This window comes from Ustilago hordei, assembly GCF_900519145.1.
Source record: "Ustilago hordei strain Uho2 genome assembly, contig: UHO2_contig_09, whole genome shotgun sequence".
In the NCBI taxonomy this organism is placed as follows: domain Eukaryota; kingdom Fungi; phylum Basidiomycota; class Ustilaginomycetes; order Ustilaginales; family Ustilaginaceae; genus Ustilago; species Ustilago hordei.
The window spans coordinates 780,401-796,242 of NW_024545280.1; the positions used below are offsets into that span (position 1 = coordinate 780,401).

General features: G+C 54.7%; 4 protein-coding genes across 4 annotated transcripts; 3 read left to right on the forward strand and 1 right to left on the reverse strand.

The window, feature by feature from the left end:
• Nucleotides 1-352: 352 nt before the first annotated feature.
• UHO2_04593 (uncharacterized protein) lies at nt 353-2,917 on the forward strand (the record flags this gene model as incomplete). The annotated part of the gene is made up of 1 exon (XM_041558585.1): nt 353-2,917. One exon carries the CDS (start codon nt 353-355, stop codon nt 2,915-2,917), a length of 2,565 nt encoding a protein of 854 aa, XP_041414519.1.
• A 521-nt stretch (nt 2,918-3,438) lies between these two features.
• On the forward strand, nt 3,439-4,392 carry UHO2_04594 (uncharacterized protein; the record flags this gene model as incomplete). Its single annotated transcript, XM_041558586.1, has 1 exon — nt 3,439-4,392. The coding sequence occupies one exon, from the start codon at nt 3,439-3,441 to the stop codon at nt 4,390-4,392; it is 954 nt and encodes a 317-aa protein (XP_041414520.1).
• Nucleotides 4,393-4,486: 94 nt separating this feature from the next.
• On the reverse strand, nt 4,487-11,818 carry UHO2_04595 (uncharacterized protein; the record flags this gene model as incomplete). Its single annotated transcript, XM_041558587.1, has 2 exons — nt 4,487-11,222; nt 11,799-11,818. 2 exons carry the CDS (start codon nt 11,816-11,818, stop codon nt 4,487-4,489), a joined length of 6,756 nt encoding a protein of 2,251 aa, XP_041414521.1.
• Nucleotides 11,819-13,039: 1,221 nt separating this feature from the next.
• On the forward strand, nt 13,040-14,737 carry UHO2_04596 (putative ITR2 - myo-inositol transporter; the record flags this gene model as incomplete). The annotated part of the gene is made up of 1 exon (XM_041558588.1): nt 13,040-14,737. One exon carries the CDS (start codon nt 13,040-13,042, stop codon nt 14,735-14,737), a length of 1,698 nt encoding a protein of 565 aa, XP_041414522.1.
• Between the last annotated feature and the right edge of the window lie 1,105 nt (nt 14,738-15,842).

The window sequence follows — 15,842 nt, forward strand, 5'->3', positions numbered from 1 at the left end:
ACCCGACTCCAACCAGCTACCAAGCACTACTTGCCCCATCATCTCCAACCCTCCGACCAGTGCAACCAAGCCATCGTCGCATCAGCACAACCAAACGTTTGTCTTCTAAGCGCTACGATCGACCTTGTGGCTACCGGCATTCTCGTCCCGACCGCCCATCGAACACTACTCTCCTCCATCGTCGACACCTCTCCTTCATCACGCGCCCAGGACTCATTCTCGATTCACTCTAATCACAGATCAGCCAGTCCAACGCGAATGCTGATCCACTGACATACGCGCAGTCCTACATCCTGCTTTCGAGGGCCAACATCAAGTGCTGCTCTCGTTTCAGTCCACTTTCACACCCGCAATGCGCGACCAGCACTGCCAGTGCGGCTGCGGTCTCAACGCAGCCAGCTCGAGCCGGTCGTCATATTCCCCTGTCTCATCTACTCGGACGCCGAGTCGCGCACAAGTTGCTATGACGAGATCTGGCATTGCACAGCAACCTTCCTTGTCCCCGATTGCAATCCAGTCTTCCCTCAATGACGAGCAAGGTGCCCTGTCTTCATCACACAACATTACCCTCGCCGGTGGTGTTCAACTCTGCTCGGTCATTGCACCCAAGCAAAGGCCAAGAAGCCCCCTTTTGCTCTTCCCCTTCATCGCTCTCATGCTGCTCACCCTCATCAGCACTGTCGCATCCTCATCGATCCCTGCTCTGACATTTCTTCCGCAGAATAGCAACTCCTCCGCTCCTTCACAGACAACCTACACTGCTCTGCCCACCACCGCTCTGCCCACCACCGCTCCGCCTCCCGCCGCAGGCGTGGACAGTCACAAACAGCTTGCTGTAGCCGGTTCAAACTCTGCTAGTGGAACCCCCAATCACAACGTCAATGTAGAGATCTCCCAACCCGTCATGTGTGAATACATGAACATCACCTTCGACCCAAGCCGCGGCACACCGCCTTACACCGTCATGATCAGCATCGAAGATTACTGGCCCGTCACCGTCAATCTGCCCGCCAACTATGACCATGCTACCAAGGATCTCTGGCTATACCAGTATCCCGTCCCGGCCTTCACTGGTGACACCACCAACCCATCCTTGATCGTGTCCGTCACCGACTCCACCGGTCTCATGTCCAATTCGTCCAGCTTTCTTCAAGTCAGCAACCCTAACAGTGGCGCCACTTGTCCTCCTTTCCAGTATGACGCCACCTGGTTCTTCTATACCGAACGTGCCGCATCCATGTGCCAGGATTACAACATCTTTTGGAACGGAAGCTGGGCTCCTCCCGTCACTGCCATCTTCTTGCCCGAACAGGCTCCGCCCATCTACGTCCCTGCCCCGGCGAATGTGTACAGCAATATGTCCTGGAAAGTCGCCATGGAGGGAGGCACACGCTTCATCATGACCTTGGGCGACAGCCGTGCCCTTGGCGGCAACGCCGGAAGCTCACGACTCAACATTGTCGCACTCAATGAATACTTTAGCAATGCCTGTATCGCCGAAGCCAACTACGAGCACCGTCTCTTCCTTCCTACCACAACTGCATCGCCTGCGACAATCTTCCCTGACGCAACATCCACTATCGCCTCCTTGACTACCAATGGCGGCATCGTTGCTACCGTCACCGTCATAGAGACCATCAAAGCTGGTCGTTACGTTCATGGCAAGAATGGCGGCCCACTATCCTCTGGCAAATACCTCATCCTGATGGTTGTCATTTTGGTGACCGTTGGATTAGCCGGCGTGGCTCTTGGCTGGCTCTGTTTTCGAAGACATCAGAAACGAAAGCATAACATCAAGGCTTGGGATCTGCCCAACAACGATCCATCCACGCCTTTCAGTGCTGATCCCAACATGCCCATTGCCCCCGGTGTCTTTGGCCGTAGCGTGACTCGACACGACTCCACCTCTGCCAGCTCACGCCGAGGGCCGGACCGAAACAGTGTTTCTGGCGTTAGCAACTACGACCCCACTTCCCTCACTTGCCGACCTCTCACCCACGCCCCTTCTACACGTGCTTCGCTTCGCAGCTGGACCTCGAGCGCATTTGAGCCTTGTGGTGGTCAAGGTGGGGACCCTGACAACTATGCGTTGATGAGCACGGCCTCTGGAGGCCTTCCTGGCGTTTCTCCCTCAGAAGCTCATCGCTACTCTTATGGTCTCCGTGGCGGCAGTAACAATCACGCTCGCTCTATGACCATGGGCACTTTCTCTAATGAATCTCGAGATGGCTTGTCGCCGACCGATTCAAATCCTCGCAACTTTGGATTCTATTCCGACGACCCGCCTCATCATCGCAATGGTGCCCCACCTGCCCCTTCTCGTGCGGTCAGCTCAGACGGCGCTTCCACCAAGTCCAATCGTGTCGGACCGGGTCCAACGTATCGCCCAGATGCAGCTTCTCAAGCTGCTTACCAGGATCTTCTGGCCAGCAACACTTCGCCCACCAGTGGCCTTGATCGCTCCTTTCCCTTCAGTCCTGCGCGAAGTCAAGCGGCCACTCCGCGAGGAAACGGCTGGGCTGAGATCTCGGACAACAACACGCATGGCAACAATGGCTCGCAACCGCGCCTCGTTCAACATGCCGACGCTGGCCTCTTGCTCGATGACAATGACAATGGCGATGAACTGATCAACTTTGGCACGGGCCGACTCATGGAGCTTCCCCCTCAGTACGATACCATTCATCCCAGTAGCGGCACTGGTACCCAGCAACGGCCGCTCTACGCGCAGTCACCGTCGTCGACCCGTAATGAGGGCTCGACCAACTCTCAGTCGCTTGCAAGTCAACAGAGACAGCATACTCACGGCACGATGGCATCGGTTGATATCTCGGATGCCCGCAACCACCCAGCTGAAGTCCACGCTGCTGATCTGGTCGACCCGAACGACGACGAGTCTGATTTCTGGGCACACTGATCGGGCTTGAGCCGCACAAGCCACTCGAACACCAGGGACACTACATTCTGACTCTTCTCCCAGCTTCTCTCACATCGACGAGCGATGCTTCATACCCACGGAATGACAACACTTTACAGCTTTCTGCCCGTCTTCAACATTAGACCCTATTACATGTATTCTAGCTCCTTTCCACTCTTTTTGTATCATTCAACATTTCAATCGGACTTGCATTGCCAATAAGAGACAGAGGTGGTACTACGAATGCATGCCTGGGTGTGAGAACCGTCACGATCGAGCACTTCTGAAAGAAAGCTGGACTGGGTGTCGAGGCTAAGAAGAATCGGAAGATTGCTTGAGCACTTACGAACCACACGACTTGTGTTTCATGGTTGCGAGCAAGGCCATTATTCGTGCGTAGGCGAAATGAGGTGCTTGCACAGATGCCGCTGCAGCCGACTGCCTAAAGCTCAACCTTGATGATGGTTTTCTTCTCAATCCTTGAACACCATCTCCGACACACATCCTGGGCCCCTGCAGAGATGCCTTCATCACCAAACTCAGACGTCGAACCATGGCCACCATTTACACTACCCATCACTGACCTGGTTGCGGGATCACTAGCCGGAGCAGCGCAAGTCATCATCGGCCAACCACTCGATACAGTCAAAGTGCGCTCACAGATCGCTCCTCCCGGCGCATTCTCCGGTCCGATGCAAGTCCTAACGACAACTGTCAAACAAGAAGGAATCTTAGCTCTGTACAAAGGGATGGCATCTCCACTCGCCGGAATTGCCGCACAGAACGCCCTTCTCTTCACCGCTTTTCAAGCCGCAAAACGATTCATCTCGCCAGAAACACAACGATTGAGCACTGGTCAGGTAGCAGCAGCAGGTGCGATCGCAGGAGGAATAAATTCAATACTCAGTAGTCCCGTGGAAATGTTCAAGATCAGAATGCAGGCTCAAATCACCTCTCCTTCTTCTCCAGTGCATGCCGGGAATGCGAAGAAGCTCTCTCAGGTTGCAAGCGAGGTCTACTCGCAGTTTGGAGTAAAAACTGGAGTTATGAGGGGATTCTGGGTCACAGTGATGAGGGAAGTTCCTGCCTATGCTGGCTTCTACACTGGCTTTGAGGTCTCCAAGTCGGTGTTACGCAGTAAGCTACCCTCTTCGAGCACGCAGGGTGGAACAACACTGCCGATTTGGGCGCTGATGGCATCAGGAAGCATAGGCGGCATTTGCAACTGGTTGGCCTGCTATCCGTTGGACGTGATCAAAAGTAGGATCCAGCTCAGTGACAAGCCTCTGGCTCGCGGTTTCGGTGGAGTGCTAGGATTGAAGTACGTTTCAGAAGAAGCAAAAAGCATTGCAAGCAAAGAAGGATTGCGGGCATTCACAGTAGGTTTAAGCCCAACATTGCTCAGAGCAATCCCTGCTGCCGCTGCTACATTCACCACTTTCGAACTGGTCAAGACCGCTCTCGAAAATCCGTAGTTTCAGCTGGGAATCAATAGAGAAATCACAAACGACAGGCGTGAAACTGAGTATGCGAATGCGAATGTCCATTCCGTGCGTGAGTGCTGAGTGTCTAGGAAAGGGGCACAAAGTTCTCCCTCTCAACCCAACCAGTGATACCGTGTTCAGAATGGCCAAAGAGCAGCAGACCTCCTTCATGTGCGTCCGTGACGCGGAACAGATCGCCTACGCTGTACTGGACAAAAGGGAACCCGTTCTTCATTCCCCGACCTTCAGTAGTGGTGGGACTATCGGCTACTGCTGCCATTGTCCCGAACGCTGCCTGCGAAAGGGGAGGGGTAAAGTTGGTGGTGGGCTTGCTTGTTCGCTTGAGTGCGTCGACTGTTCTATCTTCTCCTGCTACAACGCTTTCCGCGATGGAAGTTGGTGGGTGAACGCTCTTTGTCTCCTGCCCGGTCTTAACCTGCGACTGAACAGACGCGGAAGCAAAAGTGAACACCGCATCGGACTGACCGAAGAATCCGGAGTTGAAGCTGAGGGCAGGTAGTGTTGGAGCTGGCGCATCTTCACTGTTGCTGTTTCTCCTGTTCATCAACGGCGTGTCCTTGCTAACGGGCGTAGGCGGGTTGGAATCTTCTAAACCATCAACAAAGCTCTCCATGGCAGTATGGTCGGTCGATTGTGAGTTCTTGCGCGATCCGGCGACACTGCTTATTGCTGAACTGCTTCCCACTGAACGCAGGAGTACAATCAGACCACTTGATTTCTGGGATCGCAGCGGTGGAGGTCCGCTTCCCGATGGCAGCGAGGAGTCGATCGGTGCTGGGGATCCAAGCAGGTGCTGTTGGTGCGATTGCGGAGGGAACGACGGTCGACGTGACCCTAGAGGCGGTGTCGTGAAAGGACTCGTTCGTGCACTGACGGGGTCCAGCAGCTCTTCCGAGCCAGCAGCTGTAACCGACTCTATCTGCTGGCTCATGCTCGAAGCGTCCGGCACCTTGGATGCGAATTCCGAATCCGGCAACGCCCTGGTCGACTGCAATGGCGAAAAGTGGTTGTTGCTGACAGGACTCAAGTTGCCAACGGCCAGAAAATCGCTATCTGTGCTCATCGAAGCCGAACGCGAACGATCGTCCACAACGATGCCCGTAACGATCCCTAACGACTCAGCATAGCCAGCTACATTGCTATGCAAAGGCCAGAAGATCTTGACCGGATTCAAGTGGCGCATTGACTTTTCATCCGTCTCTTCGTTGTGAGCGATGTCGGAGTTGCCTTCAGGTCCAAAGTTCTGCCAGAAGCTGATGAGCGAACGATGCACGCGAAGGTGGTAAGAAGCTTGCGTGCGAGAGAGCGACTCAATGCAGAGGTCGAGGAGCGTTTGGATGCCGTAGTTGAACTGAGGAAGTTCGTTCATCAGCTGAGTGTGGAGGGCAATGAAAGCATTGGCACTCTCGGTGAGCTTCTTGTCGGCTGCCTTGACACCGCCGCGTGTGATCTCGGCTCTGTAGCGTGTGTAGTCCGGTTCTCTGTCATTGCGCTTTGCGATGACGGACTGAGGGAGGATGAAGAGTGCAGCAATTCTTTGCACCGCAGGCGTGAGACTGGTACGGATCTCTGAGTCCAGCTGCGACCAGTAGTCGCTCAGGAAGGTTCGTTCAATCAGATGCATGAACGCACGGAGGCGAGTCTCGGCCTCTGTACCAGCAGCCATCTCGTCAACAGCGTATGCGCGGCACCACTGGTCCAACAGCTTCAGTTGCGCCACGTGAGCTTCCTTGACGCTTAAGGACCATGCAGTGCATCGTCTGGAGAATGTAGTTGTCGCCTTCTCCAGCTGACGGAACTGTGTCACCATTGCTTTGTACTGCCCTTCGTCGGCCAGGATATCTTCTGTCGGTCCGAGAACAAGCTTTTTGACCTTCTCTTGACGACGTAGAAGCTTCTTGGTCGCTCCGTGCTGCATGCGTTGGCCGGTTGTTCGTTTCGCGGTCTTGCCGCTCACGATTTGCTCCACAAGATCTTTGCGCTTCTTGACCTCGTTGATGTTGTCGGCTACTTTCTGAATCTCGACCGACGCCGCGGAGAGGCTTCCCATGTCCGGATGCTTGCTGCTGGTAGACGCCAGGATCTGCGATAGCAAAAGTGGGTACTTGAGCACGCGCTGCACTGGCTTGATGAGTAATGAAGACAGGTCCCATGCATTCGTGTACGCCCGCGCAGCCTGTGTGCATTCGGCAAGAAACGCTGCGACTTTGGGCTGAGTGCTCAAAAGCTCCTGCAACTTCGACATGGAAACCTCGTGTCGCGAGCAATATGCTGAGTAGACTTGTTCAATCCTTGGCATGAGTTTGAGGAAGGCCTGTCCGACTCGATCCGTCTCTGACTCTTCACGAACTTCACCCTGAGCAAGCAGCTGGCACGCTTCTTCAGCCGTGCCGCTGCACATCTTGCCGACAGCACTTTCGAGGATGGCGACCATCTCGTCTGCAAAGGCGGCACAAGACTCGAGCTGAGCAAACACGATGCGGACATCGCTGGCACTGAAAGGAGCATCTGGCGTGCTGGTGGTGGTTCCTTCGTTCGAACCGATGAGACCAGGCGACATCACCTCCGATGGGCTCGAGATGGACGGTGTCGCAGGCGTCGAAGAATACGGCGAGATTGCTGGACTTGGCTGGACCATTGATGGGCCTGGAGTGAGTTTAACTCCTGTCGCGGGAGACAGACGCTTGCCGTCGATCGAGAACGACGTAGAAAAGCCTCCTGAGGAGGTCGGATGTCCGGAAAGTGCAAAGTGACTGGCATCCGAGGTCTGCGAGCTCTGCGACGACACAGTGTACATTGAAGAGCGGTTGCTCGGGTTGCTGGACGTGAGCGAGGCCGAAGATGCAGTCTGGTTGACCTGGTTGGGATTAGCTAGCGCAGAAATAGCTGTGGCATCTCCGGATGCATTGCGAAATAGCGTGCGCTGAGGTAGAGCGCCTTTGCCTGAGGGCAAGCTCGGCCCAGAGCTGAGGGTGCTCGTAGTTCCTCGCTGTTGCAAATACGGTTGCGAGGACCTGCTGTGAGTCGACGGCTCGGGGGAGGCAAGCTGCGAGAAGATGCTTGCCGATCGCACGCTCAAAGGGGAGAGCGGTGCCGTGATTCCAGCTCTCAGCTTGGCTCTTGCGAGGTAGATGTCTCGAGCGACTGCAAGGTCAGACGCATACGCTCTTTCAGTCTCGAGAAGCTCGCGCAGAGTATACCATCGCTTTACGAGTCGCTTCTGCTCTTGTGACAGATTCTCCTGTGGGATGGACCAGCTCGGCTTGACAAAGTTAGGACTTCGAGCGAGGAAGACGCCGCTGCCATTCCTTGCTATCTGAGGCGTCAATAGGTGGGTAGAAGCAGGTGTCATCATATCTCTTGCTGTGCTTCCTGTAGACGATGCTGAACGAACGAGGCTCGCGGAGCTGGGCTGTCGACCTCCCACCGTAGCCGAGCTGTAACCGCCGGGAGTGCGGGGGCTCATGGCTGCTGCGGCACTGAGGTCAGCAACAGAAGATCGGGGACTGACTCCGTTTGTGAATTGCAGTGGCGATTGATGAGCATCGACAGCCTGTCTTAAAGCAAGCGCGGCAGCTTCGCCTTCCAAAGGTCCGTCATACAGTCTGCGAATGACGGGGCGGACGGTTGCGTCACCTTTCTTTGATTTACTGCTGCGACCGAGACGGAAGGTGGCTGAGCTCGACATCGTTGCGTTTGTTTCGCTTCCTTCACGATTGGAGAAGTCGCGCGCAAAGGCAAACATCTTGCTGCCTGTTCCATCCTTCTTCTTGCGCGTTCCAGACGATGTCTCTGAATGGAGCGAGGGCGTGGAAGCTGCAGCCTCAACGACAGATCGAAGGTCGGCCATGGAACTGGTGGCATCGCTTGCAGCACGTTCATGCCTTCTCAAAGCCCAGCCAGCCGTCGACTCGCTCGAGGGTGCTCTGGAGAGTTGCTGCGCAGAGGCAAAGGTCGAATGCGCAGGCGATGATGACCCACTGTGAGTGCTGTGAGACACTCCGGGCGAGCGAGATGGGATCTGTCCAAGCTGTGCACCATGTTGCCTGGCGATTTCACGCGAGCGGAAGTCGTCATCCGCAGTGTGCCTCTCTGTGTGCCTCTCTGTGGACGGGAGTGTGCCCGGCTCCGAAGTGGGGCTCCTGTACTCAGCAAGGGACGGCGTTGAGCTTGAGGGTGACAGTGGTCCGATCAAGTCTCTATTTCGAGCCACTGGGCTCAAAAGTCGTTCATCCGGCTTGCTCATGGCAGGGCCGTGAACTACACCTGTCGTGTGGGCCGAGGATGGTGAATCGCCTGACACCAAAGGTGTGTTGTTGACACTGACTCCAGATGGCCTCTGCTTGCGAAGGGGGTTCTTCGGTGGAAGGCCGGGCCGCTTGGATTCGCCAGGCGAAGCTCCAAATTTTGATGATGTAGCAGCAGACGGAATTCTGTTTGCCTCGAAACGTGGCGTGTTTTTGTTTTCTGGCGTGTTGTAGACGGCGCCCTCCTCCGAGATGGTATGTGCTACCATTAGAATATCTCTGAGGCTAGATAAAGAGCCGGAATAGGCATGACCGCTGTCAGCCGTCTTGGCTCTGCTTAGCCGATGTGCCACACGGTTTGCGGGGGATCCACTTGCATACGGAGATGGGCTGAACGAGGGACTGCCCTGTACGGTGACAGGCCTTCGCACCGAGCCTTGCAAAGTCGAACTGGTGGTCCTGGGCTGGATCTGAGGTACAAAAGAGTTTGCGGAACTGGAACGAGGTCGTCTGCGGGGTGAGTCTGGCACCTCGGGGGAGAGCATCGGTGACGAGACAGATCGGTCGACCGATGTTTTGGAGGGAGGTACAATGCCGAGTTTGCTTCCACGTCCAACAGAATCGTGAAGACTGCTGCTTCTCGGGATGTGAGTTCTGGCGCCATGACCGCCTGACCGAGATGAGGGCGGACGCGGCACACTAGCAGTTTCCGCACCAGCAAGAGATCCATTCGTTTTTGATTGAGAGGATGACGAGCTGCTCCCCCTTGCAGGCTCCTGCTTCAGACCAAGACTAGAGTTTGACTGTAAGAGATTGGCTTGGCCTTTGAGGTCGCGTTCAGTGACTGGAGGTAGAAGGGCGTTGGGCGCGCTGTTGCGCAGACGATCCGTTGAAGCACGAGGGACGAGAAGCGTCTGATCGCCGCTTGCATCATGGTACTGTGGCCCCCTGCGGCCGCTGACCTGCTTGTAGACGGGCACTTTCCTGGTGGAAACCTCCACGTCGGAGCCGCTCGGCGGATCAGCAGGAGACGGAGGCACGGAAGCTGATGTGGAAGCTGCAGATTCGGATGTCATCGAGGAGACAGAAGGGCGAGTCTTGAGAAAGGCCGACTTGTCCTTGAAGCGGATGGTTTTCCGGAGAAAGCTGGAGGCTCCGCTAGATTTGCGTGTGGCATCGGAACGCGGATCGGTGGCGGCGGCATCACCTGTCTCGCTGGCGTCGTCACAATCGTGCCCAGAATGGGAGGCTGCAAAACCTGGAGATGGCAAGCCTTGCTCAACAGAGTGGGTATCGCTGTGATGATCGCTGTGGGAACGCTCGGAGCGAAGAGAAGGAGGAAAGTGAGCAGACTTTGGCGACGGGGTCTCATTGCCCGAATCGGCGGAGGAAGGAGAATTGGATGCAGCTTTATCGTTCTTGAGACCAAAGATGCGGGACCTTAAGCTGAGCTTTGTGGGCGCCGACGCGTTTGGCTGGGCCTTTGTGGGTTGGCCTGTGGGTGGAGGCATGTTGGCAGCACTGGCAATATCTCCAGATGAAGAAGCAGACTGTGTGGGCGCTGGGCTCTTGCTTGGTTTGGAAGAACTGGCGCTGCTTTTCGATCGTGGCCGTGCGGCTGTTTCTGGATCGAGATGCCCAAAGCTGGCAACAGATCTGGAGCTGGAGATGGATCTAGGCTGCGAGACAACAGACGCAGCCGAGGAGGGTACTGGCTCGTAGCGAGAAGCTGAAGGCGCTCGATCATTCTGCAGGGGAGGCTGATTCTGGGATGCCAGGATGGACTGCGACGAATAGGATGACAGAGACGGCATCAAGGTAGGCACTTGGGGCTCTTGACCAGATCTGCGATGTTGAGCAGACGCTGAACGGTGCGCAGATGTAGGATTGGTGACGTTGCGCCTATCAGTAGTTCCGCGGTGGGATGTGGCTGGCATGGTGTTGGGAGATGTTGGAGCTGCCGCTTTGGAAGAATGAGCAGCGGACAGACCGTTGTGCTTAGAGGCGCCTTGTGGTGAGCCAAGGGCGGATGTTGAACCAGCTTCGTTGAAAGAAGCACGAGTGGAATTGATCTGCATGCTGCCCTGATGTGACCTCCGAGGCGAGGTCAGAGGAGCCTCGGAAACAGAGTAGAAGGAGACTGGCGAAGCATTTCGCTCCCTTTCCTCATTTCGAGATGCTCGATGTGAGCGCTGTCTTGGAATGGAAGAACCAACGTGCGAGCTGCTGCCAACAGAGCGGATCGACTCTCTGTCCGATGTGGCGCTGGCACCTGTCGCATCGGAGGCTGAGGCGAGAATGGAAGAGCGAGAGCCTCGACGATGACGTGAGGTGTCGGGAGAGAAGCCGGTTGGCGATGAGAGACCATCGGCCTCGCCGGACGCCGAGCCCGGGACCGAAAGTAGCTGACTGCCGTACGAAGACCTTCTAGTGGTGGGTGATGTGCTGAGTGCAGAAGGAGATAGGCTGCGCTGAGCGCGTTGACTTGCGTCGAGCCGCGGCGAACGAGAGGACGAGGGTATGGAGCGAGGCGACGACAGATTGGCGTGGTGGCTAGCTCAGCGAGCTAGAAACGGAAAGAAGCTACGAAGAAGAGGTCCGAAGCTGTCGTCCTTAGTTGATCAGGATGGACTTTATCATCGACAGGGCAGGGACCAGCGAGATATGGTTCTTGTTCAGGCGCCGGTATTGAGCGTGAGGGTATACGAGGTCTTAGATGCAAGCTGAACGGCCTTCGAAGCTGATGATGAGATGCAAGAAGCAAGTGGGAGATAAGAGAGGAAAGGGCAGCTGGTTGATGCAGGTCGGGTGCGCGGATGATGATGATGATGATGATGGATTGAAAGTAGCAGATGCGATTGTCCGGAAGGTGCGGTCAAGTGAGACACCGACGCAGAAAAGGTGGGGAGCGAGTTACAAAAAGCAGGTCCGGCAGTTCAGTCAGAGGTCGGCAGTTCAGTCAAAGTGCCTCGACAATCTCATTATTTGCCGGCCATTCTTAACCCCTCTCGACTCAATCGCACGAAACAAAACCGAAAATGTAGAAACCTAACACCAACCAACCTAGCCCAGACGCGGACGCCTTCATGTCTGATCACGTGATGCCAAAGTGTCACTCGCACAACCAACTTTTCGTCGAAGCCCATCATGCTGATCGGGTTTTCACTCTTCCCGATCTGTGATCATCAGCACTCTAACAAACTTTCCCTTTTCAAATTCTTGGCGACATTGGTGACCGCCTCCTTCCCGGTCGGCGAAATCGAGATGGCGAACAAGCTCCGAAATCAGGCCTCCTTTCGCCATTACGGCCATTTCCAAGCTTCAACCCCCCACGTTCCCCGCACCGCTTCGACAATGTGCCCGTTCATGGCAACATCGACTGTGGGGGAGATGAAGCAGCGCACCCCGCAACTCGTGGACTGACAGGAAGCCTGAAGCGACAGATGAATCGATCCCAGATTGTGGGGTCGCTGCCCAAACCGTTCTCAAGTGACCGGGTCCTTGTCCGTTCCGTGTGACCGTACGGCCGACATGTACAGCTGTACCATGCCAATCAGAATTGCCGTCACCACTCCGATCTCGGACAGAGCTCGACAAGAAATGCCCCGACCTTGACCCCTCCCCGGACCGTGATCAGCTCGGCAGCTGCAAAGTTCGTTAAGCCATGTCTTTAGCCCAGCATGCCAAATGCCGAAAGATATTTGCGATGCCGTGTCACTGCGGCTCGACTCTGTGGGGAAACATCATGGACAGGCAAGCTGGATACAGCGATAGCAGTCAATCAGACCATTCGAGTAAACGAATCACTTGCGATCCATCTCCAAGAGCCAAGAAGGCCAAAGTTGGGAAAAAGTTCCGCTGGCGTTCAAATCGCAACAGCACATTTCGCCGAGAATGCTCCATGCCCATATTCCTCCCTCTCTGTTGGGCCTTGTGAGCCTGCAACGCTCTATTCCAGCTCAAACGAGTTCGTAGTTGGTCGTTGGACGTTGGTCGTAGCTAAGTGACCGAAATCTCTCTATTCTTCGCTGCACACGACCAGTTTCGAGGCCTTTCCTCCCAAATCCAACCCTAACCCGACCATATAATGCGCGTGCATTTTACAACCTCCTTCGCTAGGTTTTTCCTCCACCTCGCATGGAATCTTCTCTTCTCTTCCCTTTCTCCCACCATCTCCACCATCTCGATCTTTCCGTTGCTTCTATTTATCTCGATACCCCTTCTTCCCCTTCTTCCCCTTCTTCCCCTTCTTCCCCTTCCACGTCAAGCTTCCTCTCACTGCATAAATACTTAGGTTGACACTACGTCTCTCAACCACCAGCACTACAACAAAACTCAGCCATCCTCCTGATCAGCTGTTCGACTACAACATGAGTGACCGCGACTCAGCACTCTCTCCTGCTGAGGAGAAGCCTCGCTCCATCGAATCCGATGAAAAGTATTCAGCCGATGCCAAGCGTCTCGCCGAGACTGGCCAGCTCAACGTAACTCGCTCCCTCGTCTCCACCGAAGGTGTCATCGATGCTGCCGAGCTCGACCAGGTCCTCGATGAGGCTGCCATCGAGGCTGCCGGCCAGGGCGAGAACAACAGTGTCTACCTCTGGGGTCTCACCTTCTTCGCTACCATCGGTGGTCTCCTCTTCGGTTACGACACTGGTGCCATCAGCTCTGTCCTCGTCCAGGTAGGCACCGATCTCGACAACAAAGCCCTCGTCGATTCGGACAAGGAATTTATCACCTCAGCTCTTACTGTCGGCGCCATTATCTCGGCTCTCGGCGCTGGTATCGTTGCCGACAAGATCGGCCGAAAATGGACCCTCGTCATCTGCGACATCATGTTCATCGTCGGCGCTCTTGTTCAGGCCGCTGCTCATGCCAAATGGACTCTCATCCCTGGACGCTTTGTGCTCGGCTTTGGAGTAGGAGCGGCTTCACAGGTAGTGACAGTCTACATACAGGAGTTAGCACCCGCTCGGGCTCGTGGAAGGCTCACATGTCTTAACTCGATTGCCGTCACTGGTGGTCAGGTCATTGCATATGCAATCGGTGCTGCTTTCGAGAATGTTTCCTCCGGTTGGCGCTGGATCATCGCCCTCGGTGCCATCCCACCAATCATTCAGATCTTCGGTATCCACTTCTTCATGTCCGAGTCGCCTCGATACCTCATCAAGCAGCAAAGAGACGATGAAGCCACCCGTGCTCTCGCCCGCATCTACCCTCACGCCACATCGGCCCAGATTGACGCCAAAATCGGGGTATTGAAAAAACATATCCAGATCGAAAACACGCCCTTGTCGCGCCGCATCGCCAAGGTCTGGACTGATATCCCCACACGAAGGGCCGTCTTCCTCACCAGCATGACATTGGTGGCACAGCAACTCTGTGGCTTCAATTCTCTCATGTACTTCAGTGCTTCGCTCTTCCAGAAAGCTGGACTCCGCAACGCCACTGCAACTGGCCTAATCGTCTCGGGCACCAATTTTCTCTTCACCTTTATCCCGCTGAAATACATAGATCGGGTAGGACGTAGACGTCTCCTCCTCGTCACTATGCCATGCGTCATCATCTTCCTCGTCTGCACTGCCGGAATCTTCTACAAGATGCTGGAACCCACCAATCAGCGCTTCACCGACGGATATCCGTACCCTTCCTCGCTCACCTCGGCAATGCTTGTATTCATGGTCCTCTACGTGGCCTCCTACGCTACTGGTCTTGGCAACGTTCCTTGGCAGCAGGGCGAGTTCTTCTCCACCGAGACTCGCATGATCGGCACTTCCATCTCCACCGCCGCCAACTGGTCCGGTAACATTGTTATCTCGTCCACCTTCCTCAGTCTCATGAACGCCATTACTCCTTCCGGCGCTTTCGGTTTCTACGCTGCTCTCACCTTTGTTTTCCTTGTTCTCATCTATTTCCTTTACCCCGAGACTTCGCTGCTCTCGCTGGAGGAAGTCCGCACCACCCTCGACGGTGGCTTCAATGTCAAGAAGTCGCTCAAGGTGCGAAAGGAGAAGATCTCTCTGTGGAAGGCCCAGAAGGAAGCATCCAAGGCGGAGACCAGTGCTTAAGCGCTGAACGCTAAACTTGCTTCATTTTTACAGTCTCACATTCCGTAACGAAATCATGCCATTTCACTGATGCAACAACCTGTACTATTAGCTCAAAGATATCCCAAGAGTGCAAAAGATTTCACTTTTCCATGTTGTACTTTCCACATGCTGTGTCTTTCGCTTCTGGTGACGGCTGATGACGAAAACGGTTGCGGTGACATTGCGGAGTTCAGCCTTGTCAAACAGCGAAGCACTGAAGTACATGAGAGAATCAAGACTGCAGAGTATGCTTGCTTGCTTGCTTGCTTGCTTGCTTGCTTGCTTGCTTGCTCGTAATAGTTGTGGAACATCTAGGTTTGAGGATACCATCTGTCCATGAACTGTGCCGATCTGTTTCCTTTTCCTCCCGATGTTAGGGTTGATCGGCAGGCATTTTCGGCACCTTCATTTTATCACGCAATTTATAAAGAAACAGAAAATATCAAACATGTCGTGCGACAAGCTTTGCTGTCGATTCGACATTGGCGTCATGGAACGGCAATCTTCAGTCACTATTTGCAGTGACGTCTTGCTGAATCACCGCTGCTGCACCTTGTTCCGCAGTGCTCGCAGTTGTTCTCAACTTCAGTCAGCCAACGCACTTTCCTTGCTCGCACCGCTCCCTAATTGCAAAGGTAAGAAAGACAGTTGCTATCCTGCTCACCGTGTTACAGTTAAGATGCAGTGTACAGTCCGAGTTGTACACGAAGCTGAGTCTTCAAAGACAGATTGTGTGTAAAGGCAGCTACACGCAGCTATTGTTCTGTTCAAAGGAAGAGAGAACAAGCCATGCAGATCCTAACGGCTTTCCAACGTCACAAGTCCTGAATCAGCCTGATGTCGTGTGTCGTATTCGAAAGACCCTTCTTGTCATCTTTGTTGTCTTCTGTGAAGTTTCAGTCGACTGTCACTCTGGTGGTCTTTCGCCTCTTCAACGATCCTTCAACAATCCTGCTGCAGCGAGTGACAAGTCCCTCAAACTGGACGAGTCGCTCCGTAAGCGACCATGTTGGATATAAGAGGGCATACAAGTTCAGGGATCTTTTGAAAGTGTTCTCTCAACATCCAAACATCAACAGCATAC